This window comes from Oncorhynchus kisutch, linkage group LG22 (genome assembly GCF_002021735.2).
Source record: "Oncorhynchus kisutch isolate 150728-3 linkage group LG22, Okis_V2, whole genome shotgun sequence".
In the NCBI taxonomy this organism is placed as follows: domain Eukaryota; kingdom Metazoa; phylum Chordata; class Actinopteri; order Salmoniformes; family Salmonidae; genus Oncorhynchus; species Oncorhynchus kisutch.
The window spans coordinates 30,839,189-30,865,419 of NC_034195.2; the positions used below are offsets into that span (position 1 = coordinate 30,839,189).

At 44.9% G+C, this 26,231-nt stretch overlaps 2 protein-coding genes across 3 annotated transcripts in view; both read left to right on the forward strand.

Moving 5' to 3' along the window:
- Positions 1-1,423, forward strand: part of otogl (otogelin-like) — a 50,091-nt gene extending 48,668 nt beyond the window's left edge. Inside the window, exons 52-53 of the mRNA XM_031801430.1 lie at positions 355-434; positions 541-1,423. Of these exons, the coding sequence (XP_031657290.1) occupies positions 355-434; positions 541-741 (281 nt within the window). The 3' untranslated portion in view covers positions 742-1,423. The remainder of the gene's footprint in view (positions 1-354; positions 435-540) is intronic.
- An 811-nt stretch (positions 1,424-2,234) lies between these two features.
- ptprq (protein tyrosine phosphatase receptor type Q) overlaps positions 2,235-26,231 on the forward strand; it is a 46,004-nt gene continuing 22,007 nt past the window's right edge. For both annotated transcript variants that reach the window (XM_031802028.1, XM_031802029.1), the window contains exons 1-20: positions 2,235-2,483; positions 2,665-2,796; positions 2,935-3,079; positions 3,289-3,588; positions 3,670-3,887; positions 4,104-4,287; positions 4,454-5,062; positions 5,191-5,454; positions 5,575-5,868; positions 6,781-6,911; positions 11,592-11,721; positions 11,813-11,966; positions 12,083-12,189; positions 12,665-12,765; positions 17,959-18,124; positions 18,315-18,575; positions 18,755-18,915; positions 19,942-20,053; positions 22,326-22,434; positions 22,622-22,736. In XM_031802028.1, the coding sequence (XP_031657888.1) occupies positions 2,418-2,483; positions 2,665-2,796; positions 2,935-3,079; positions 3,289-3,588; positions 3,670-3,887; positions 4,104-4,287; positions 4,454-5,062; positions 5,191-5,454; positions 5,575-5,868; positions 6,781-6,911; positions 11,592-11,721; positions 11,813-11,966; positions 12,083-12,189; positions 12,665-12,765; positions 17,959-18,124; positions 18,315-18,575; positions 18,755-18,915; positions 19,942-20,053; positions 22,326-22,434; positions 22,622-22,736 (3,759 nt within the window). In that variant the 5' untranslated portion in view covers positions 2,235-2,417. The remainder of the gene's footprint in view (positions 2,484-2,664; positions 2,797-2,934; positions 3,080-3,288; positions 3,589-3,669; positions 3,888-4,103; positions 4,288-4,453; positions 5,063-5,190; positions 5,455-5,574; positions 5,869-6,780; positions 6,912-11,591; positions 11,722-11,812; positions 11,967-12,082; positions 12,190-12,664; positions 12,766-17,958; positions 18,125-18,314; positions 18,576-18,754; positions 18,916-19,941; positions 20,054-22,325; positions 22,435-22,621; positions 22,737-26,231) is intronic.

Sequence of the window (26,231 nt, forward strand, 5' to 3'; positions counted from 1 at the left end):
GAAACCACTGCTCTATGTGAGTTAGAATCATTCCTGTTCCTTCAAGCATAAAGAGAAGAGCTGGACTCCCAAGCTACATCTTTCCACATTCCACCAACCAGCCCCAACCCCCTGTTGCTTAACCTGATTGGCCAGTGGCCAATAGGAGCTGGGTCTTTGGCATGAGAACTGCTCCCCCCGGTCAGCTGACTGTCGATCAAACTGAGCCCCCGCTGCTAGGCAACAAAGAGCCCAGCTCAATAGACCTTTGACTGTGTGAGTGACAGGAATCTAGGGCTGAGGATGAAAGCTGTGTGTGTGTGTGTGTGCATGCGTGTGCATCTCAGCGTTTCCTCTGTGTGCGCGTGTGTTTAGGTAAGGAGGACGGCAAGACGTGTAAGCGTGTGGCAATCCGAACCACCATCAGAAAAGACGACTGCAGGAGCAACGCACCGGTGAGAGAGAGAGAGTGTCAATAAGACAGTTTTAAAAAGTTAACACTGATAGAGAATAAAATCTCCCCCTCTCTCTCTCCCCCTTTCTCTCTTTTCTCTCTCTCAGGTGACAGTGTTTTCATGTGATGGGAAGTGTCCGTCTGCCACCATCTTTAACTTCAACATCAACAGCCACGCCCGCTTCTGTAAGTGCTGCAGGGAGAGTGGACTACAAACCCGCTCCGTCACCCTGTACTGCTCACACAACGCTACCCTGGTGGACTACAGCTTCCAGGAGCCTGTCGACTGCTCCTGCCAATGGAACTAAAGAGAGAGCGAAGCTAGTCAGTGTGAGCTCCAGTATGGCGTTCAATAGGAGGGATGGAAGATGGAACAGAGGTTAGAGGTCAGAGGTCAGAGTAGACAGGTCAAGCGTCCAGGTAGGCGAGTTCTTTAGTCTTCCTTCAGTGTGTTGTGGAGGGCTGTATGCTGACCTGTTATAGTGACCCTGTCGTTACAGATATGTAGTGGTCAGATGTGCAGGGCTATAACCTGTTCCTGCTGTACTATGATAACACTAGTCCTATCTGTACTGCTGTAGCCTGCTCCTCCTTGTGTGTAACACTAGCTAGTCCTCTCGGACTTTATCATGTTTAGATCAGTTGGTCTGAGCTGACAAGACCGCTGCTGCTTTAGTATGGATCTAGTGCTCTCTTGATGACTGACATGTTTTATATGCCAATCAAATTTCTCTTACAAAATAGTAATTTTTTTTACAAGTGTAAAGCTTTTATCCAAAAATATTTGTATTTAACTCAATCAATTATTTAGTAAGGTGATAATCCACCTGAGCATCTGATGGTAGATGATCTGTATTTCAACAGAACGCTGTATTTGTTGTGTTGTTTAATGTGAAGCATTGTGCCAGTAATCAGTATGTGCTGATGCCATCAGATAGACTAGAGTCTCTAGTCATACAGAACCTCTCAGAATAAAACATTTAACAATGACTAACTGATTGGTGGGTGTTTTGTTGCGTGAATGAAAAACTCATCATCCTCCTCCTCCAGACACACACTCCCCTGCTGACACAGCTTGTTCAGTGCTGACGTGTGTTTGTGTTGCTCTATCCTGGTGGTGTGTAATAATGGTGCGTGTGGGAGTCTAACAATCTGTATATATAATTACCATGTAAATACACAGTGTTAATGACACTTCATCCAAGGTAAAACACCAGTGACCTCCAGAAGGAAGATATGAACTATTGGAGAGGCATGAATCCACATTGATTAGTCATTGATTGATTAGTGATTGATCAGTGAATGATACTTATTTCTCACATTAAACCACTCGCTATTCACACACAGCTTTGATCTGCTGTGTGGAACACAGTGGACTTGGTTAGCATATCACTGCATCACTACAGAGAGTGGAGTATAAATCTGCAAACAGGCTGAGGTGTATGGAGTGTTATCTATCTAGTGAACTTTAAGTTCTTTATTTTCACCCTGTCTTTCTCTCTCCTTCCCACTCCTTCTCTCTCCCTCCTCTCTCCCTCTCTTTCTCTCCCTCTCTCTTCATAAGTTCCTTAAGCCTAGTTGTCATAGTAACCTGCTCTTATCCCAACAAAGAGGAAGGGTGGCAGGGGCAGAACAAATTGGTGTTAGCGACACACACACACACACTGATTGAATGGGACTGTGCACGCCTCCACACAGGCTCTGCTTCAAAGAAAGTTGCTGAGGGGCGCTAAATTCAAAGTTGTGTTGCATCACTGGGAAGGACTACTCTGGTGTAGTTCAGCTGTGTACACTCCTCTTATACAGAGCTCTGACAACCTCAGACCTTACTGGAACCTCTGGTCGTGTAGTTTCTTCGCTCTTTGGTACATAGATGGGATATACAAACATCCATGAGTTTCTGATTCCAAAGCAACATTGATATTGGGTGTATGTTGTGGTACCATCTATAGATGATTGTGAATGCCATTCATCTTGTGTGCTGATGAGATTACCAGGCTTCCCCATGGATGGAGCCGTGCACATGTGGCTGCTGGCAGGGTTCATCCAGGTAAGACACACACACACACACAACTACACACACGCAGTTTCTAGCTATACCTTTTAGGTGAAACAGTTATGATTTATCACAACACTCTTCTTTTAACCGTCTTTGCCAAAGTTTCAAAAATGATATGTATAGAATTTCTGAGGTTGAAAAGTCTCTCTTTTCTCTTTCGCTCTCTTTCCAGGTGGTCAGTCTCTTGTGTGTGCAGTGGTCAGATCCTGCGGTCGTGGTTGTTGAGGTTGTGTTTGGCCACTTCCCCACCAGTCAGGATCCAGACTGGTACACCGTCTCCTACCAGATTGCACACAACCTCACGGTCAGAACGTAATCCACCACACAACCATAACACTAGCTCCATACAAACAGCACCCAGCCTCACGGTCATACCGCACAGCCACCGGACAACCACAACCATATCGCAACCACTAAACCACTCTCTGTCCCACCCCTACAGGTGTGGCTGGATCCGATTGGCCGCTCTGAGTGTTCTCCTGACTGCAGGCTGTTTCTGCAATTGGCTAAGGAGCCAGGAGGAAGTGACATCACGCTGAACGCTATAAAAAACAATACCACACTGAAGACTAAGACCTTTCATATCGGTAAGCCTTACCCTGACCCCTGATCTATACAGGGGTTGACCTATACAGGGATGCCCTGTTATGAAACAGAAGTTAAAAGATGATGGATTAAATTGAAACAGGTTGATGTGTGTGTGTGTGTGTGTGTGTGTGTGTGTGTGTGTGTGTGTGTGTGTGTGTGTGTGTGTATGTGTGTGTATATGTTTGTTTGTGCGTGCACCACTGTGTAGCTCCTGTCCCCCCCTCCTCTCTCCGTGTCGAGGTGACCACCACCAGCACTCTCCTGACCTGCAGCCTACAGAACAGACAGAGCCTCACTGCTCTCAGTCTACACAACATGCACATCGAACACACACACACTGAATACACACACACTGAACAGACACACTCTGACCACACACACACCTCTTCGTACGTAGTGAGAGGTCTGCAGCCTGGAGCACACTACAGCATCACAGCAGAGTTGACCACACCTCTCACACACCTCAACATCAGCCTCACCCAGAGACTACACACCACCATGGAGACAGGTACAACACACACCCACACATAATTAACATTGACCGCTGTATGTCTAAGTTGACTGTGAGTTGACCACTGTCTCTCCTCAGCCCAGTGTCCTATTGGTTGGCTGGCGAGTGGAAGGAGCTGCCACAGTGTGAGTAGGCGGAGCCTGTCGTGGGGCGATGCCCAGCAAACCTGTATAGGCATGGCTTCAGGAGGACACCTGGTGGATGTTAAAACAGAGAGAGACCTCCTCCTCATCTCCTCTCACCTGACTACACACAACAACCTACTACTGCTCTGGACCGCTCTCAACGACAGACTGGTAACACACACACACACACACATATATGCATGCGAGTGAGATAAATGGCTGTGTTAGCATGAATGGTGTTTGCATTCTAAACAGTCAGACACATTAGCTTCCTCCTTACAGAGGAGTAATGTTAGTCTGTGATTTAAAACTGATGACTGGGACATTCCCAGCCTGTGTCTGACAAAAAAAACACACTACTTTTTTTGTTGTTGTTTGTCTTCACAGGATGAGGGGCTGCCCCGCTGGTCTGATGGCTCCTCCTACAACCTGACGAGTGCTATGACATCATCATCACTGCCAGCCAATCAGACGGACTGTTTTGCTCTACAGAGGAACACTACTGGACGAGGCTACTTCCTGACTTCGTTCTTTTGCCACATTCCTTTACCCTATATCTGTCACTGGGAAAGTATGCATTAATACATTCAATACCAGAGTCAATAAACACCCTAATAACACTTTACCCCTGTCCGACACCCACTAACCCTGTCTCACTCTCTCTCTCTCTCTCTCTCTCTCTCTCTCTCTCTCTCTCTCTCTCTCTCTCTCTCTCTCTCTCTCTCTCTCTCTCTCAGTCCCTCTCCTACCTCCTTTATTCAACTTTCACCTGGTGGAGGTAACAGAGAGAGATGCAGAGCTTCACTGGAGTGACCTCACATTCGTAAACTCCTCTCACCCTGCCCCCCAGCTCTATGTCCAATACCAAGAAGAGGAGGAAAAGGAGGAAAAACATGGGGAAGAGAAGGAGAGGAGGACTGCAGGTCAAGTCCCAGTGTCTCTATTCTCCAGAGGGCTGAAAGTGCCAGGCCTGTACCCAGGCAAGGTCTACTCTCTGTCCCTCAGAGCCTCCCACCTTACTGGGGCCGCATGGAACCTGGGGAGTGCGCAGACTTGTCACACACGGCCCCTTCCCCCTCGCAACATCACCATTCTCAATGTGACAGCCAGTCAGATCACAGTAAGCTGGACAGCCCCAGACTCCCAGCATGCTGTGCGGTGGAACTTTCTGGTTCGCTGGGAGGGTGTAGCCTCAGGCCTGGAGACGAGAATGGTTGTGGCTAGCAGCGCCAGGTCCGCTGTGATTGCAGGACTGGAGGGGTTCAGGAAGTACAAGGTCAGAGTTGACTCCGTCACAGAACACGGTGTGGAGAGCTGTGGAGGGGAGGAACTGACCCTATACACTGGTATGAAAGTCTGTGTTTGTGTAACGCTTCGGGTGTACTTGTTTTTTATAGCATAATGTTGAATGAGTGTGTGCATGTGTGCGTGTGTGTGTGTGTGTGTGTGTGTGTGTGTGTGTGTGTGTTGGTAGCGGTGAGCCCCCCAGGTGGTGTGGTTGTGTCTAGCAGAGGGGAGAATCTGACAGCGTGCTGGTCCGCCCCGTCAGGTGAAAGCCCTGATGGGTACTATGTTAGGCTGCGCCCCGTCAGCCAGGCCCGCCCCATGGATATGTGGGTAAATGAGTCCAGGTGTGTGTTCCTGGCCATATTCAGTCCAGGGCAGAACTACGAGGTGGGTGTGGCTTCAGTGAGAGGAGAGAACATGAGCCAAGAGATCAACACATCATACAGAACAGGTAGGCCCACAGAGACGTGTGTGTTCAAGTTGAAGTTTCAACAAATGTTGGTGTTGCTCCATCATACTGTGTGTATCTCTTTCTCATTGTGTGTGTGTGTGTGTTCCTGTCTTTGTGTAGAGCCTGGGCCTGTGCAGGCAGCTGTCCCTCTCTCGGTAGGAAGCAGTTCTGTGGTTCTGTATGTCCAGAGACCAGTACTGGGTGTGTGTGATGGAGTGAGGGTGTGTGTATGTAAGGGAGTGTGTGAGGGTGTGTGTGTGTGTAAGGGTGTGTGTGATTGGTGGCCATTCCCCCCAGGTAAGCACACAGTAACAGTTGGCAGCCTGACTCCAGGGGAGGAGTACCATCTCAGTGTCTACAGCACCAGCCGACACAGGACCGGACCAGCATACCAAACACACACACTCAGGACACGTGAGGACACACAAACACACTCATATTTCCATCTCCTCAGACGATTTTGTGGGTGATGAAGTGTGTGTGTATGTACAGTTGAAGTCGGAAGTTTACATACACCTCAGCCAAATACATTTAAACTCAGTTTTTCACAATTCCTGACATTTAATCCTAGTAAAAATGCCCTGTCTTAGGTCAGTTAGGATCACCACTTTATTTTAAGAATGTGAAATATCAGAATAATAGTAGAGAATGATTTATTTCACCTTTTATTTCTTTCATGACATTTCCAGTGGGTCAGAAGTTTATGGTGGTTTTGGAGCAGTGGCTTCTTCCTTGCTGAGCGGTCTTTCAGGTTATGTCGATATAGGACTCGTTTTACTGTGGGTATAGATACTTTTGTACCTGTTTCCTCCAGCATCTTCACAAGGTCCTTTGCTGTTGTTCTGGGATTGATTTGCACTTTTCGAACATTTGTTTGTACAAATGAACGTGGTACCTTCAGGCGTTTGGAAATTGCTCCCAAGGATGAACCAGACTTTTTCTGAGGTCTTGGCTGATTTCTTTTGATTTTCCAATGAAGCAAAGAGGCACTGAGTTTGAAGGTAGGCCTTGAACTACATCCACAGGTACACCTCCAATTGGCTGAAACTATGTCAATTAGCCTATCATGACATCATTTTCTGGAATTTTTCAAGCTGTTTAAAGGCACAGTGTATGTAAACTTCTGACCCACTGGAATTGTGATACAGTGAGTTATAAGTGAAATAATCTGTCTGTAAACAATTGTTGGAAAAATTACTTGTGTCATGCACAAAGTAGATGTCCTAACCGACTTGCCAAAACTATAGTTTGTTAACAAGAGATTTGTGGAGTGGTTGAAAAATGAGTTTTCTTCACACAAACTTCCGACTTCAACTGTATGTGTAGGCCTGGCCTCTCCCAGTACTGTGAGAGAGGGCTCAGTAACAGAGTCGTCAGTAGAGATGCTGTGGGATCCAGCCTCTGGACACGGACACAACTATGAAGTCATCTGTCTCAACTGTCACCACACACTCATGGTACGGCAGCAGGGTGTGTGTGCATGTATGTGGTCAAGTGTCTACAGTATAGAATGGGTTTATGTGGTGGAGTGTCTATAGAATGGGTTTATGTGGTGGAGTGTCAATAGACTGGGTTGATGTGGTGAAGTGTCTATAGAATGGGTTTATGTGGTGGAGTGTCTATAGAATGGGTTTATGTGGTGGAGTGTCTATAGAATGGGTTTACAGTAGAGTCGTGGCCAAAAGTTTTGGGAATGACACAAATATAAATTTTCACAAAGTCTGCTGCCTCAGTTTGTATGATCAAATCAAATCAAATTTATTTTTATATAGCCTTCATACATCAGCTGATATCTCAAAGTGCTGTACAGAAACCCAGCCTAAAACCCCAAACAGCAAGCAATGCAGGTGTAGAAGCACGGTGGCTAGGAAAAACTCCCTAGAAAGGCCAAAACCTAGGAAGAAACCTAGAGAGGAACCAGGCTATGTGGGGTGGCCAGTCCTCTTCTGGCTGTGCCGGGTGGAGATTATAACAGAACATGGCCAAGATGTTCAAATGTTCATAAATGACCAGCATGGTCGAATAATAATAAGGCAGAACAGTTGAAACTGGAGCAGCAGCACGGCCAGGTGAACTGGGGACAGCAAGGAATCATCATGTCAGGTAGTCCTGGGGCATGGTCCTAGGGCTCAGGTCCTCCGAGAGAGAGAAAGAAAGAGAGAAGGAGAGAATTAGAGAAAGCACACTTAGATTCACACAGGACACCGAATAGGACAGGAGAAGTACTCCAGATATAACAAACTGACCCTAGCCCCCCGACACATAAACTACTGCAGCATAAATACTGGAGGCTGAGACAGGAGGGGTCAGGAGACACTGTGGCCCCATCCGAGGACACCCCTGGACAGGGCCAAACAGGAAGGATATAACCCCACCCACTTTGCCAAAGCACAGCCCCCACACCACTAGAGGGATATCTTCAACCACCAACTTACCATCCTGAGACAAGGCTGAGTATAGCCCACAAAGATCTCCGCCATGGCACAACCCAAGGGGGGGCGCCAACCCAGACAGGATGACCACATCAGTGAATCAACCCACTCAGGTGACGCACCCCTTCCAAGGATGGCATGAGAGAGCCCCAGTAAGCCAGTGACTCAGCCCCTATAATAGGGTTAGAGGCAGAGAATCCCAGTGGAAAGAGGGGAACCGGCCAGGCAGAGACAGCAAGGGCGGTTCGTTGCTCCAGAGCCTTTCCGTTCACCTTCCCACTCCTGGGCCAGACTACACTCAATCATTTGACCCACTGAAGAGATGAGTCTTCAGTAAAGACTTAAAGGTTGAGACCGAGTTTGCGTCTCTGACATGGGTAGGCAGACCGTTCCATAAAAATGGAGCTCTATAGGAGAAAGCCCTGCCTCCAGCTGTTTGCTTTCTAGGGGCAATTAGGAGGCCTGCGTCTTGTGACCGTAGCATACGTGTAGGTATGTACGGCAGGACCAAATCAGAGAGATAGGTAGGAGCAAGCCTATGTAATGCTTTGTAGGTTAGCAGTAAAACCTTGAAATCAGCCCTTGCCTTGACAGGAAGCCAGTGTAGGGAGGCTAGCACTGGAGTAATATGATCAATCTTTTTGGTTCTAGTCAGGATTCTAGCAGCCGTATTTAGCACTAACTGAAGTTTATTTAGTGCTTTATCCGGGTAGCCAGAAAGTAGAGCATTGCAGTAGTCTAACCTAGAAGTGACAAAAGCATGGATAAATTTTTCTGCATCATTTTTGGACAGAAAGTTTCTGATTTTTGCAATGTTACGTAGATGGAAAAAAGCTGTCCTTGAAATGGTCTTGATATGTTCTTCAAAAGAGAGATCAGGGTCCAGAGTAACGCCGAGGTCCTTCACAGTTTTATTTGAGACGACTGTACAACCATTAAGATTAATTGTCAGATTCAACAGAAGATCTCTTTGTTTCTTGGGACCTAGAACAAGCATCTCTGTTTTGTCCGAGTTTAAAAGTAGAACGTTTGCAGCCATCCACTTCCTTATGTCTGAAACACATGCTTCTAGCAAGGGCAATTTTGGGGTTTCACCATGTTTCATTGAAATGTACAGCTGTGTGTCATCCGCATAGCAGTGAAAGTTAACATTATGTTTTCGAATAACATCCCCAAGAGGTAAAATATATAGTGAAAACAATAGTGGTCCTAAAACAGAACCTTGAGGAACACCGAAATTTACAGTTGATTTGTCAGAGGACAAACCATTCACAGAGACAAACTGATATCTTTCCGACAGATAAGATCTAAACCAGGCCAGAACTTGTCCGTGTAGACCAATTTGGGTTTCCAATCTCTCCAAAAGAATGTGGTGATCGATGGTATCAAAAGCAGCACTAAGGTCTAGGAGCACGAGGACAGATGCAGAGCCTCGGTCCGATGCCATTAAAATGTAATTTACCACCTTCACAAGTGCCGTCTCAGTGCTATGATGGGGTCTAAAACCAGACTGAAGCATTTCGTATACATTGTTTGTCTTCAGGAAGGCAGTGAGTTGCTGCGCAACAGCCTTTACTAAAAATTTTGAGAGGAATGGAAGTATAGATATAGGCCGATAGTTTTTTCTATTTTCTGGGTCAAGGTTTGGCTTTTTCAAGAGAGGCTTTATTACTGCCACTTTTAGTGAGTTTGGTACACATCCGGTGGATAGAGAGCCGTTTATTATGTTCAACATAGGAGGGCCAAGCACAGGAAGCAGCTCTTTCAGTAGTTTAGCTGGAATAGGGTCCAGTATGCAGCTTGAAGGTTTAGAGGCCATGATTATTTTCATCATTGTGTCAAGAGATATAGTCCTAAAACACTTGAGCGTCTCTCTTGATCCTAGGTCCTGGCAGAGTTGTGCAGACTCAGGACAACTGAGCTTTGAAGGAATACGCAGATTTAAAGAGGAGTCCGTAATTTGCTTTCTAATAATCATAATCTTTTCCTCAAAGAAGTTCATGAATTCATCACTGCTAAAGTGAAAGTCATCCTCTCTTGGGGAATGCTGCTTTTTAGTTAGCTTTGCGACAGTATCAAAAAGGAATTTCAGATTGTTCTTATTTTCCTCAATTAAGTTAGAAAAATAGGATGATCAAGCAGCAGTAAGGGCTCTTCGGTACTGCACGGTACTGTCTTTCCAAGCTAGTCGGAAGACTTCCAGTTTGGTGTGGCAATTTGAATATACTCCAGAATGTTATGAAGAGTGATCAGATGAATTGCAAAGTCCCTCTTTGCCATGCAAATGAATTGAATCCCCCAAAAACATTTCCACTGCATTTCAGCCCTGCCACAAAAGGACCAGCTGACATCATGTCAGGGATTCTCTCGTTAGCACAGGTGTGAGTGTTGATAAGTACAAGGCTGGAGATCACTCTGTCATGCTGATTGTGTTCGAATAACAGACTGGAAGCTTCAAAAGGAGGGTGGTGCTTGGAATCATTGTTCTTCCTCTGTCAACCATGGTTACCTGCAAGGAAACACGTGCCGTCGTCATTACTTTACACAAAAAGGGCTTCACAGGCAAGAATATTGCTGCCAGTAAGATTGCACCTAAATCAACCAATTATCGGATCATCAAGAACTTCAAGGAGAGAGGTTCAATTGTTGTGAGGAAGGCTTCAGGGCGCCCAAGAAAGTCCAGCAAGCACCAGGACCGTCTCCTAAAATTGATTCAGCTGCGGGATCAAGGCACCACCAGTAGAGAGCTTGCTCAGGAATGGCAGCAGGCAGGTGTGAGTGCATCTGCACGCACAATGAGGCGAAGACTTTTGGAGGATGGCCTGGTGTCAAGAAGGGCAGCAAAGAAGCAATTTCTCTCCAGGAAAAACATCAGGAACAGACTGATATTATGCAAAAGGTACAGGGATATGACTGCTGAGGACTGGGGTAAAGTTATTTCCTCTGATGAATCTCTTTCCGATTGTTTGGGTCATCCGGAAAAAGGCTTGTCCGGAGAAGACAAGGTGAGCGCTATCATTGGTCCTGTGTCATACCAACAGTAAAGCATCCAGAGACCATTCATGTGTGGGGTTGCTTCTCAGCCAAGGGAGTGGGCTCACTCACAATTTTGCCTAAGAACACAGCCATGAATAAAGAATGGTACCATCACATCCTGCGAGAGCAACTTCTCCCAACCATCCAGGAACAGTTTGGTGACGAACAATGCCTTTTCCAGCATGATGGAGCACCTTGTCATAAGGCAAAGTGATAACTAAGTTGCTCGGGTAACAAAACATCAATATTTTGGGTCCATGGCCAGGAAACTCCCCAGACCCTAATCCCATTGAGAACTTGTGGTCAATCCTCAAGAGGTGGGTGGACAAACAAAAACCCACAAATTCTGACAAACTCCAAGCATTGATTATGCAAGAATGGGCTGTCATCAGTCAGGATGTGGCCCAGAAGTTAATTGACAGCATGCCAGGGGGATTGCAGAGGTCTTGAAAAAGAAGGGTCAACACTGCAAATATTGACTCTTTGCATCAACTTCATGTAATTGTCAATAATAGCCTTTGACACTTTTGAAATGCTTGTAATTATACTTCAGTAATCAATAGTAACATCTGACAAAAATATCTAAAGACACTGAAGCAGAAAACTTTGTGGAAATTAATATTTGTGTCATTCTCAAAACCTTTGGCCACAACTGTATATGTGTGTTAGGTCCAGAAGGTGTGTGTTCCGAGGGCAGTTTTCTCTGGGTTGCTACCAGGCAGGCTGTACCACTTCTCTCTGAGGACAGAGAAAGAGTCCTTCACAGACAGCCCCCCTGTCACACTCAGCATCACTACAGGTACACACACACACACACACACACTTACACACACACACACACCCCTGGTCTTTCAGGTTCTTATTAATTTGCATTTGTGTGTGTGTGTTAGCTCCCAGTCCAGTGATGGTATCAGTCCTCAGTAGGACCACATCGTCTGTGACAGTTGGCTGGACCCAGGCCAGGGGCGTTGTCAAAGGCTTCATCCTGTCAATCATAAACCAAACCTCCAATCAGCAGCTGAACCTCTCAGCCCAGGAGCCATGGTGAGTCCTACCCCCCTGGCACAATGTGTCCTTATTGGCTGGTCCAGCTTCCACTTGTTGTTGGGTAACACTGGCTGTGTGTGTGTGCGCGCATGTTTGTGCATGTTTGTGTGTAGGTCTTACAGGTTTGAGGACCTTTCCCCAGGAAGCTATTATACAGTATATGTTATCAGCAGCAATGGAGAGAGGAGGAGTACACCGGCTTCTGTAGACTTCAACACCAGTGAGTTATGGACACACACACATACACATATTTGGCTGACGGCAGTAGTGACCTATCTTGGGAGGTTCCAGTAGGAAATGAGGTGTTCAGAGTTTAACCCCAGTATATGTTCCAGGTTAATGTCAAGGTCAAGAAAAAATGTAATTTATTAATGTATTTTCACACACACATACATGCAAACACACACATATTCACACACACCAGCAGTGTACACACAGCTCCACAACACATCACACACACTACTTATTACACACACACACACACACATACACACACACACACACACACACACACACACACACACACACACACACACACACACACACACACACACACACACACACACACACACACACACACACACACACACACACACAGCAAACCCAGAACGATTAATTCCGATGGTGGAGAGCAGTGAAGTGAATGTTGAATGAATGATATGACAACAGATGTCCTGACTGGTGTTTCTCTCTAGTCCCAGGAGCCCCACAGGAAGTGCTGCTGGTCGAAGAGGATGTGACCTCATCAGTGTTTGTGAGCTGGGGAGCCCCAGCAGGGGGCGTGGAGGGGTACAAGGTAGGGCACCATCCTATCCTCTCCCTTAACCTCTTTCTTCTCCTCGCCTCTCTCCTTCTCTTATCTACTCTGTTCCTCCTTTTCTTTTCTTCTCCTCTTTTCTCTATGATTTGTTATTAGCAACAGCTGTCTCAGTTTACCCATAAATATTCATCCCTTTGCGCACAGTTACACACACACATATGCGTGCACACACACGCACGGACACACACACACACACACATACAGAATTAGTTCTTTATAAGAGGAAGCAGGACGGGGGGTCAAGTAAAACTCACCTGCAGACTTTCAGAGAACACACTCACCTGGTGGTTGCCTAGCGACTGTCGTCAGCACAGAGCAGCTCTGATTACCTGCACTTTAAAGATGTATGACCCCCCCCCCCAGAGCCAACGCCAGGGAGAATGACCAAGCACTATACAGGCACGCATGCACGCACGCGCACACGCACACACTCACACAGACTTACTGCTGGACGTTTGTGACTTAGTGCGATAGCAAATTCGTCAGGGACCCCCTTATTTTGTCATAGGACAGAGAGATGTTTTTGTTGGTGCAGCTAATAACCTGCATTACACAAATGTTTCCATGAGGCAGAAAGAAAAGTTTGCAGTTTTAAAGGGGCATGTTTGTACTTATCATTTTATGATATGTAGCCATTGATTGTTGAAGAATACAATTTATAAATGTCTCATGAATTGTGCCCAAATATAAGCTTGTTTAACTTCAATGTTTGTAAACAAAGCACATTTAAACAAACACTGTATAGCCTCATGGTTAAAACTATAATTTTGATATCAAGGATGGTCAGTCTTGCATCCATATCTCTGGCTATGAATTTGAGAGTGATTACATTTCTCCAGCCCCATCCCTCAACTTTTTAAAGAAACAGTAGCGGGTAAATCACTTTGTTATTGTTTCAACTGCTGATTTGCCATTCAACCCTTGTGCTTTGCTGAAAAATATTTACGTTAATAGTGGTATGGTTCAGATTGACCCCTTACAGTTTAAACACACTCAAGACAGTCGAAGAATTAAGAAAAAACTGCCAAAACGTTATTTTGTTTTGTCAGACCATTCAGAAAGAAGAAATACAAGAACATTTAATTTAAAAAATTATATATTTAAGAATTCTTTGTTAAACGTATTTCCTTTCTCAAAAACAGGCACTTTCTGTTTGGAGCTCATTTTTGAGTCTGTGTCAGAGATCTGCTGCTCTCACACTGAGAAGGAGAAGTTTGGGAAAGTCATTTACACCCAAACATAATTATAAAAATGCAACCAGAACCAGTCAAAACAAAACACATCAAAGACACTTGTTTATTTTGGACCTGTGATAATATCTATACACATGAAAGCCTCCGGGTCAAAATGACCCACAACATCATGTTTGTACACAAAATCTACACAGAGATTCCACAACACATCAGCGTGTCCACATTTTGAAGTTAGGTTCCTGACCCTAAATTAGGAGAAGTCCTTTAATTTCATGGAGAGTTTAACTCGTATTTTAGACAACTCAAAGTGGGAATGGGTCAAATTGACCCCCAACATAATAGGAGGGTTAAAGCTTAAATTACAGTGCATTTATGTATTAAAAAATAAGTTGAGCCTCCCGAGTGACGCAGTGGTCTAAGGCACTGCATCGCAGTGCTAGCTGTGCCACTAGAGATTCTGGGTTTGAGTCCAGGCTCTGTCGCAGCCGGCCATGACCGGGAGGCCAATGGGGCGGCGCACAATTGGCCCAGCGTCGTCCGGGTTAGGGAGGGTTTGGCCGGCAGGGATATCCTTGTCTCATCGCACAAATGCGTCTTTTGTAAATTATGTGTGAGTTGGAGTGTGCCTCTGGCTATCCATAAAACAAGAAAATGGTGCTGCTGCTTTGCTTAATAGAAGGAATTTTAAATGAGTTATACTTTTACTTTTATGTTTGATACTTAAGTATATTTAGAACCAAATACTTTTAGACTTTTATTCAAGTAGTATTTTACTGGTTGACTTTTACTTTTACTTGAGTAACTTTCTATTAAGGTATCTATACTTTTACTCAAGTATGACAACTGGGTATCCAGTGATCCTCCTTGAGATTTTTCTACAACTTGATTGGAGTCCACCTGTGATTAGACATGATTTGGAAAGGCATACACCTGTCTATATAAGATCCCACAGTTGACAGTGCATGTCAGAGCAAAAACTAAGCCATGTGGTCGAAGGAATTGTCTGTAGAGCTCTGAGACAGGATTGTGTCAAGGCACAAATCTGGGGAAGAGTAACAAAAAACTATTGCAGCATTGAAGGTCCAAGAACACAGTGGCCTCCATCAATCTTAAATGGAAGAAGTTTGGAACCACCAAGACTCGGCCAAACTGAGAAGGGCCTTGGTCAGGGAGGTGACCAAATACCGATGGTCACCCTGACAGAGCTCCAGAGTTCCTCTGTGGAGATGGGAGAACCTTCCAGAAGGACAAGCATCTCTGCAGCACTCCACCAATCAGGCCTTTATGGTTGCCAGATAGCTGAGACGGAAGCCACTCCTCAGTAAAAGGCACATGACAACCTGCTTGGAGTTTGCCAAAGGGCACCAAAAGGACTCTCAGACCATGAGAAACAAGATTCTGTAGTCTGACGAAACCAAGGTTGATCTCTTTGGCCTGAAGTGTCCCGTCTGGAGGAAACCTGGCACAATCCCTACGGTGAAGCATGGTGGTGGCAGCATCATGCTGTGGGGAGACTAGTTAGGATCGAGGGAAAGATGAATGGAGCAAAGTACAGAGAGATCCTTAATGAAACCTGCTCCATGACCTTAGGCTGGGGTGAAGGTTCACCTTCCAACAGGACAATGACCCTAAGTACACAGCCAAGACAACGCAGGAGTGGCTTCGGGACAAGTCTCTGAATGTCCTTGAGTGGCTCAGCAAGAGCTGTTCCAACATCAGCCAGTCCTAATCGCCCAACTTCAGTGTGGACCTCGTTTTGTGCACGGGGGCATTGTTATGCTGAAACAGGAAAGGGCCTTCCCCAAACTGTTGCCACAAATTTGGAAGCACAGAATCTTCTAGAATGTAATTGTATGCTGTAGCGTTAAGATACACCTTTTTGTATTTATACTGTACCATGGCTAAGGGTGGTTCTTGCGCACAACGCAACGCGGAGTGCCTGGATACAGCCCTTAGCCATGGTATATTCGCCGTATATCACAAACCCCCAAGGTGCCTTATTGCTATTATAAACTGGTTACCAATGTAATTAGAGCAGTAAAAATAAATATTTTGTCATACGCATATATGGTCTGATATACCACGGCTGTCAGCCAATCAGCATTCAGGTCTCGAACCACCTAGTTTACAAATATATACAGCACCTGTCCAAAGTTTGGACACCCCTACTCATTCCAGGGTTTTTCTGTATTTTTACTACTTTCTACATTGTAGAATAATAGTGAAGACATCAAAACTATGAAATAACACATATGGAATCATGTAGTAACCAAACAAAGTGTTTAAAAATCTAAATGTATTTTATATTTGAGATTCTTCAAAGTAGCCTCCCTTTGCCTTGATGACAGCTTTGCACACTCTTGGTATACAGAAGATAGCTCTATTTGGTAAAAGACCAAGTCCATATTATGGTAAGAACAGCTCAAATAAGCAAAGAGAAACGACAGGCCATCATCACTTTAAGACATGAAGGTCAGTCAATCTGGAAAATGTCATGAACTTTCAAAGTTTCTTCAAGTGCTATGATGAAACTGGCTCACATGAGTACTGCCACATGGAACAAAGACATGGAGTTACCTCTGCTGCAGAAGATAAGTTCACTAGAGTTAACTGCACCTCAGAAATTGCAACCCAAATAAATGCTTCACGGAGTTCAAGTAACAGACACATCTCAACATCAACTGTTCAGAAGAGAATGCGTGAATCAGGCCTTCCAACAGTGAGAAGAGACTTGCTTTGGCCAAGAAACACGAGCAATGGGAAAGGGGGATAGCTACTCAGTGGTACAACTGAATCCATTCAACTCAAATGTGTCTTCCGCATTTAACCCAACCCCTCTGAGTCAGCGAGGTGTGGGGGGCTGCTTAAATTGACATCCACGTCTTTGGAGCCAGGGAACAGTGGATTAAGTGCCTTGCTCAGGGGCAGAACTACAGATTTTTACCTTGTCAGCGTGGGGATTCGATCCAGCAACCTTCCAGTTACTGGCCGAACGCTCTAACCACTAGGACGTTAGAACGGTGGAAATCTGTCCTTTGGGCTGATGAGTCTAAATTTGAGATTTTTGGTTCCAACCGCCATGTCTTTGTGATATGCAGAGTAGGTGAACGGATGATCTCTGCATGTGTGGCGCCGTTAAGCATGGAGGAGGTGTGATGGTGTTGGGGTGCTTTGCTGGTGACACTGTCGTGATTTATTTAGAATTCAAGGCACACTTAACCAGCATGGCTACCACAGCATTCTACAGCGATACACAATTCCATCTCATTTGCACTTAGTGTGACTATCATTTGTTTTTCAACAGGACAATGACCCAACACTCCTCCAGGCTGTGTAAAGGCTATCTGACCAAGAAGGAGAGTGATGGAGTGCTGCATCAGATGACCTGGCCTCCACATTCACCCGACCTCAACCCAATTGAGATGGTTTGGGATGAGTTGACTGCAGAGTGAAGGAAAAGCAGTCAACAAGTGCTCAGCATGTGTGGGACCTCCTTCAAGACTGCTGGAAAAGCATTCCAAGTGAAGCTGGTTTAGAGAATGCCAAGAGTGTGCCAAGCTGTCATCTTAGCAAAGGGTGGCTACTTTGAAGAATCTCAAATATAAATATATTTGGATTTTTTAACACTTTTTTGGTTACTTCATGATTCAATATGTGTTAATTCATAGTTTTTATGTCTTCACCATTATTCAACAATGTAAACAATAGTAAAAATAAAGAAAAACCTTTGAATGAGTAAGTGTGTCCAAACTTTTGACTGTATATATATATTTTTTTTCTGGACGCAAACCCCCGCATACCTCACTTTGAGAACCCCTGACTTACTGTATACTATAGAAAATAAATTCCGTCCAAATAAAACAGACACGCTGTTCGTGTGTCGTTGATTTATGGTTTATCACTGCCCAAACACAACTTTCCAATGTTTTGTCCGATTGTGTGTGTATATGTGTTTGTGTCTGTGTGTTCTCCTTAGCTGCTGTTGTGTCTGTCTGGGGACAAGTCATCATGTCGTGAGATGGCGGTTCATAGCAACAGTCTCCAGGTAGGAGGTTTGACCCCAGGATCAGATTATGACATCACCGTCCTGAGCCTGCTGGTATCAGACTTCAGCCAGCCTGTCACTACACAGTTCTCCACACGTAAGACACATACACACACACAAATCAACCTCTTTATGGCAACACTTAATGTGGCTAGCCATATCAGGGCCATATCAGAGCTCCTAGTAGTAACCTTTGACCCTCAGCTGTGGAGAGTCAGAGACTGAGACAGAGCTCATCTAATCTCATATTCAGATGTTATATTAACGTGTGTGTTTGTCTGATGCAGGTCCGGCCGGTGTGTGTTCCCTCTCTCTGCTCTATGTTAACTCTTCCTGTGCCGTGGTGAGGTGGGACGCTGCCTTTGGCCAGTTTGACTTCCACAGGGTAACTGTTGGAAATGGCTCGCAAGCACATACGATAGAGGTCTCCAAGGAGAGGCAGGTTGCTACAGTAACTGGGTTGAGGGATGGCTGTATGTACAACATGAGCGTGGAGCGCATTAGACGAGGAGAGGCAGGGACAGCTGCCTCCCTAACTGTTACCACAGGTACCTGACTGTAATACAAAACTACATTACTCTGACCACAACTTCCCTGATTTTAAGCATGGGTTTAAGCAGGGGTCTCTCAATAAGTTATACACGTGCATAAAATATCTCTCTCTCTCTGTGTCCCTCCATCTATCCCCCCCTCTCTTTTTATCTTTCTCTCTCTCTGTATCCCTTAGTGCCGGGCCGTGTGCGTGGTGTAAATGTGGTTAGTGTGTCTGCTCAGAACTTCTCTCTGCGTTGGGAGCAGTCAGAGGGGTGTGTGGACCAGTACCTCGTCAGCCTGCTTCCCAACCAAGGAACTGTCTCTGTCTACCGCACAGTCGACAGACTCGTACAGGTAAACACACACACACAGAAGCTATTACACAGTAGATGTTATCAGTAGAAGTGGAGACAGGAGTTAATCTGCTTCTGTAAACATCAACACAAGTGAGTTATGGAGACACACACACACACGTATACTAACACATACCTCTCCCTCACCCAGATCCCACCCCTTCCCGACCTTGCTCAGCAGCCAGGTGTCAGATACCCCCAGCGTAACCTAACACAAACGCATACACATACACACACAGGTTGAGTAATAGAGCTCATTATTTATTAGGTAGACCTCCTGAGCTCAACCCTGAATCATTCATTTGGTGAAGCTGCTCTCCTGCATGGAGTTATGGTGTACACACTGCCCTGCCTCTCTCTGACCTAACCGGCTAACTGCTGACCACTGAATGACTGCTAACGGTGGACTGGGTTACTACCAGACCTGGACTACAACTACTACTGCTGTAGCTAACCTGTTGCTATCATAAGACTGGACTACTACTATTGTAACTTTCCTGCTCTAATTGTTTCTACATTATGGTGGCATGTACTGCCCTGAATATCGTCGAATCTAACCTGCTAACCGTGGCTAACTGTCGCTAACTGTGGACTGGGTTACTACGTTAGGCCTGGACAACGGCTCTAAGATCTAAACTGCTGTAACACTGTGACCTGCTGTAGCTAAATTGCAACATTGGATTGAACAATGGTGCTAAGCCCTCTAACATTGAGCTGACATTGCCTCTTTCTCTCTAACCTGCTGCCTCTGACCAGCAAACAGCTAACTGGGCTAACAGCTAATTGGGCTTACTGGGCTAACAGCTAACTGGTAACTAGGCTAACTGGTAACTGGGCTAACAGCTAACTGGGATAACTGGGCTAGCTCCAGCATGGCCATCACTCTTCTCCTGATCATCACCTTCTACCTGGGATACACACACTCACAGGTTAGACTTGCTCCACACACACACACACACATCTACAACCACATACTGTAGTTGTGTTGTGGTTGTGGTCATGTTCTGATCATGTAGTCTCTCCTCAGGCTGACGTATCCAGTCTGAGTCCTCGAACAGTGTTTACGGTCATGGTGACCGCCGCCTCCTCCTCCAACCTCAGCCCACCGGTCAGCCGTATAATCAACACCAACAAGACCGGTGAGATGTGTTACAGCTGAAATGATAGTGGTCTGCTCTGAGGAAACATTGGGTCTGTTCTGCTGCTGCCCTCTGCTGATAATGGCTGCTAATGTTTATTATCTCCCACCCTGTGTGTGTGTGTGCGTTCAGTGTGTAGGTGTGTGTGTGTTTGTAGGTGTGTGTAGGTTTATGTGCGTGCGGTGTGTAGGTGTGTGTGTGTTTGTAGGTAGGTGTGTGCACGTTTGTGTGTGTGTGTGTGTGGTAACACTAGCCTTGCTAAGTAGAATGAATGATGCTGTAGTGAATGTCAGTGAAATGCCATAGCTCTGAGCATCTATTCACCGGAAAAGAGCAAGCTGGTCACACACACCAATAACCCCCCCCCCCCCCCCCCACACACACACACACACACACACACATACATACAGTGCCTTGCGAACGTATTCGGCCCCCTTGAACTTTGCGACCTTTTGCCACATTTCAGGCTTCAAACATAAAGATATAAAACTGTATTTTTTTGTGAAGAATCAACAACAAGTGGGACACAATCATGAAGTGGAACGACATTTCTTGGATATTTCAAACTTTTTTAACAAATCAAAAACTGAAAAATTGGGCGTGCAAAATTATTCAGCCCCCTTAAGTTAATACTTTGTAGCGCCACCTTTTGCTGCGATTACAGCTGTAAGTCGCTTGGGGTATGTCTCTATCAGTTTTGCACATCGAGAGACTGAATTTTTTTCCCATTCCTCCTTGCAAAACAGCTCGAGCTCAGTGAGGTTGGATGGAGAGCATTTGTGAACAGCAGTTTTCAGTTCTTTCCACAGATTCTCGATTGGATTCAGGTCTGGACTTTGACTTGGCCATTCTAACACCTGGATATGTTTATTTTTTAACCATTCCATTGTAGATTTTGCTTTATGTTTTGGATCATTGTCTTGTTGGAAGACAAATCTCTGTCCCAGTCTTTTGCAGACTCCATCAGGTTTTCTTCCAGAATGGTCCTGTATTTGGCTCCATCCATCTTCCCATCAATTTTAACCATCTTCCCTGTCCCTGCTGAAGAAAAGCAGGCCCAAACCATGATGCTGCCACCACTATGTTTGACAGTGGGGATGGTGTGTTCAGGGTGATGAGCTGTGTTGCTTTTACGCCAAACATAACGTTTTGCATTGTTGCCAAAAAGTTCAATTTTGGTTTCATCTGACCAGAGCACCTTCTTCCACATGTTTGGTGTGTCTCCCAGGTGGCTTGTGGCAAACTTTAAACGACACTTTTTATGGATATCTTTAAGAAATGGCTTTCTTCTTGCCACTCTTCCATAAAGGCCAGATTTGTGCAATATACGACTGATTGTTGTCCTATGGACAGAGTCTCCCACCTCAGCTGTAGATCTCTGCAGTTCATCCAGAGTGATCATGGGCCTCTTGGCTGCATCTCTGATCAGTCTTCTCCTTGTATGAGCTGAAAGTTTAGAGGGACGGCCAGGTCTTGGTAGATTTGCAGTGGTCTGATACTCCTTCCATTTCAATATTATCGCTTGTACAGTGTTCCTTGGGATGTTTAAAGCTTGGGAAATCTTTTTGTATCCAAATCCGGCTTTAAACTTCTTCACAACAGTATCTCGGACCTGCCTGGTGTGTTCCTTGTTCTTCATGATGCTCTCTGCGCTTTTAACGGACCTCTGAGACTATCACAGTGCAGGTGCATTTATACGGAGACTTGATTACACACAGGTGGATTGTATTTATCATCATTAGTCATTTAGGTCAACATTGGATCATTCAGAGATTCTCACTGAACTTCTGGAGAGAGTTTGCTGCCCTGAAAGTAAAGGGGCTGATTTTGCACGCCCAATTTTTCAGTTTTTGATTTGTTAAAAAAGTTTGAAATATCCAATAAATGGCGTTCCACTTCATGATTGTGTCCCACTTGTTGTTGATTCTTCACAAAAAAATACAGTTTTATATCTTTATGTTTGAAGCCTGAAATGTGGCAAAAGGTCGCAAAGTTCAAGTGGGCCGAATACTTTCGCAAGGCACTGTACATACAAACACCCAGCTGGTTGACCCAATAGCAAACAACAACAGTATCTTTCACAATGTCTCTCACCATCCTCCCAATTTGTTGACAGGACTTCCTAGTTTTGGCAGTATGTACTGATAAGTATGGATTGGATTCTTTCTAATGTCACATATATCAGATTTTTAGGAGATTTTGGGGAATATGGCCTTAACAGTTCTCGTCTCGTCTCGTCTCTTTTCATTTCCTCTCCCTCCTTTTCTCCCAGCCCCAACATCCCCTCCCACCAATCTAGAGGGGGAGAGGGTGGGCTCCAATGGCATCCTTCTGTCTTGGACCATGCCCTCTGACTCCCGCGTCGACGGTTATGTCATCAGGTAAGGAGCCATATGATGTAGACCCAGATTAAGCCTTCTCCTGGAACACTATTAGGGGAATAACACTATAAGGGGTGGAATAGGGTGTTGATATTCCACCACTATTTACTTCTAAATAAAGTTGAAATAAAGTTGTTTGTATATCATCTGGTGTTTTAAATAAAGTTGTTTCTATTTAATTGAATAGGTACAAAGAGGTGTGTCCATATCCAGACCCCACCTTCAAAGAGGTGACCAAACACCTGGACATCCCTGAGACCCTTCTCAACCTCTTCTTACCAGGGTCTACCTATAACATCAAGGTAACACTCATACAGTAAACATACTGTAAGTAACGTCTGCTCTCTTTCACACACACATCTAGAAGGTAATCATGCACTGGAGAGGCTATACAGACATGCCTGGTGCCCAAAATTTATGTCATATGGGAATGAATGGATTCTATTCTGTCAGTCAACCTAATGAGCCAGGTAGTTTACACTGGTGGCTAGACGCTTCAGCGATCATTTGAAACGTGTCTGCCGAAGTTGGGACTTGGAGTGTTCAGAATCATTCAGTTTTTATCGGACTACAAAAGCAATAAATGTGCTTTAGCTGTCACCCTGGCCTGATATTAGCTACACTATCTAGCTACTTCCCTCTGAGTTACTGCATGAGAGCAGTGCTTGGAAATCAGGACTCAGGAGCGAGACACCCCATGTTGTTGAGTTGGCGGCTTGCAGCGCAAACTCTCCCACATTGAGCAGTATACTGTATTACGGGGACATCCAGATATATACCAATATTACAAGTTATTTCACGTCTAGGCTGCTTTCCTACTCAAAATATTATTAATTGGGATGGAACAAATTGGCCACGTTAGCAAGCGCCAGTGACATGTGATAACTGCCCGGTTAAGCAAGTGCACTGGTCATTCACACCGGCTTGTCGTTCCAGATGGTGACCAATACTACACGTTTGAACTAGCGCCATCCTTCTAGCCAGCATAAACTAACTAGCTGGGAAAGGCTCAGGACAGCTGACTGAACCGAATCCATTCCTCTCCACTCTCCTTCTTCTTCTGTGGATTTTATGGCTGACTATAACCCCAAAAGGTGTATTGCCGCCTCCAACTGGACTGGTTGAAAAAACAAGGTAAAAAGACAATTCATACGTGATAGGGAAAACTAACTGTAATGAGATGGACACTTTGTACATCATGCAGGTGTCTCCGAACAAATAGCCTAACCTAAATGGCTCCCAATCAATTCAAAAATGTGCTTTCATGTTAACAAACAACATATTCTAAAAACAAGACAGGTCAAAGTAAAATGGACAGTATGGAATGTACAATCACAACTGTCCAGGTGTTTCACCCCACTGTCGTGATCAGTGCATTCATTCATAAAATTCAATTTCAGGCAACATTGTAGGCTACGCCTCAATAAGCATGGACCTGACGCCGGTACCTTTTGGACATCTTTTTTTGGTGCAGTCCGGACCGGCCTTGATTTCCACATCCACGGACATTGGTTTTTAGTCCGGTCCGGACAAAATCTGAACCAATCATAGCCAGCAATTTTTGGTCTCGCCAAGGGCAGCAGAATGGCAAGGACTGGCCCTGATCACTCCTCCCAGTCGGATGGTTCCCCACCAATGTCAATGTACTATTGAGCCTTGTGTGTCCCAGTCTCAGCCTTGTGACTACACTTTCCTCCCATCTCTCTCTGCCTGAGAACCTCCCTGCCCCCACCTTTTCCTGGATCTTATACAGCTGTCATCCCTTTCCCTCCCTTTTCCACAACTCTTGCCATTTGTTTTTAACCACTGTTTTTATCAACCCCTTGGCTTCTGCTTTACTGATTTGAATTTCATCTCAACGTTAGGATGTACAAGAGCCTGCTTGGCGATAACATCCACCTCCTCATTCCCCTCTACTCCCACATGAGCTGGTACCGAGGATCATCACAAATACCCCCATCTGTCTCACCCTATACAAGCTCTGCAAACCCTCATACAACCCTGTCTGCGCTGAGACACAGATGAATTGAATCTTATCAGTGCTGTACAGCAGTGAGAGCAGATGACTACCGTCTGGCCTCACCTCCTCCACCCACTCTGCAGCCAAGAATATGGCCAGCAACTCCGTTGTGTAAACAGATAAATGATCTGTTGCTCCTTTTTCCACTGTAACCTTAAACTCAGGAACACTAAAAGCTGCACCTGTCCTCCCTGTTTTAGGTCCTTAGACCCATATGTGAATATATTCAAAAAAGCATATTATTGCGTTCTTAAGTGTTCACTTACAACTGAATCTATTCCTTCCTCAACATATCTTACCCTCTCAAGCAACCCTAGATCTATCACTGTCAGAGGGAGCAACCAAGGTGGGAAATGGAGGACGAACCACAGAGGGGCTGAACTCCCTCCCAAACCACCCCATCTCTCTCGCCTTGCCATTGCCTATCCACCCAAAACTTGTATTCAGATTTTGTTCATGTTCCCAGCACTCAGAGTACCTTTTTTGTAGGATGTGTTCCAATCAATGCTCATCTGTGCGACATAAGTCATCAATTTCTTCTTCAAGGTTTATTAGCAGACTACTCTCATAAGGTGTATTGCTGCCACCTGCTGTACGAGGTAGTAAAAAAATGATATCCCAAAAAACAAAGCTGTTTTGGATGAACAAATACATACTAATTACCAAAAACACTAACCAAAATTCACTCTACTACCCTGAATTTAAAAAATAATATATCATTTAAAAAAATGTTTACTCCTTCAGTCAGATTTTAATGTATTTTCAGATCCCTACACAGATTCAGGAACTTGGGAAGGGGGAACTTCGCCATTTAGTGCTCCCCGTAACATTTTGGCTGTCAAGTCCTGAATAGCCAGAAATCTATTTGCCGCCTTCAAATCAAATCAAATCAAATTTATTTATATAGCCCTTCGTACATCAGCTGATATCTCAAAGTGCTGTACAGAAACCCAGCCTAAAACCCCAAACAGCAAGCCTTCACAATGATATCTAGCTTCTTAGATTGTTTTATTCATTTGACTAGTGCAATTCATCACTTGTGCTATAAACGCAACAAAGTCCACCTTCTTCACTGTTAGTGTGTCAGGATCCTTCTCCTGCATGGCATCACCTACCATCTCCTCTCTACTACTCACTCCGTCAGCTATTTTCACTGCCTCCACATAGGAGTCCTGCTGGATAGCCCTGATCCTAGCTACTGCGACCTCCTTCGTTTTTACAGGGCACTCTGGGAACTGGAACATGATTCCCATCACAATTACAGAAACAAGCTGTAACACTGCAGCGGCTTCTGTACATACGGTCTCACCGCATATCTCAAATACCCAAGTTTTACATAAGTCGGGAGAATCACTTCATCAAATGAAAGTAAAACTGATAGACTTTGCTCCTTCTTTACGCCTATCATTCAAGTCAAGCCACATGCGTCTACCACTCCTGGCATGTTATCCATAAACCACACAGCCTTTATATCCAACGAGACACCAGCGATGACACCTTTAACCGGTGCCCTACTCTGAAAATCACAGCTTTCCACGTCATATGTCGATATCTTTTAGAGTCACAGAGCTTTCTCCTTTTGCACTTTTCTTTCAATATATCGCTCCTGGTCTTTCTGACCGATTCCACTTTTCCCAATTCGTCCTTCACGTCATCAATTTGGGCACCAGGCGTGTCCATATAGCCTCTCCCATCAATTACACTTACATCATTCAATAGAAATGTAACGTAAGCATATGGTAGAATGTGTGTTTTAAATGTGTGTTTTAAATTAAAT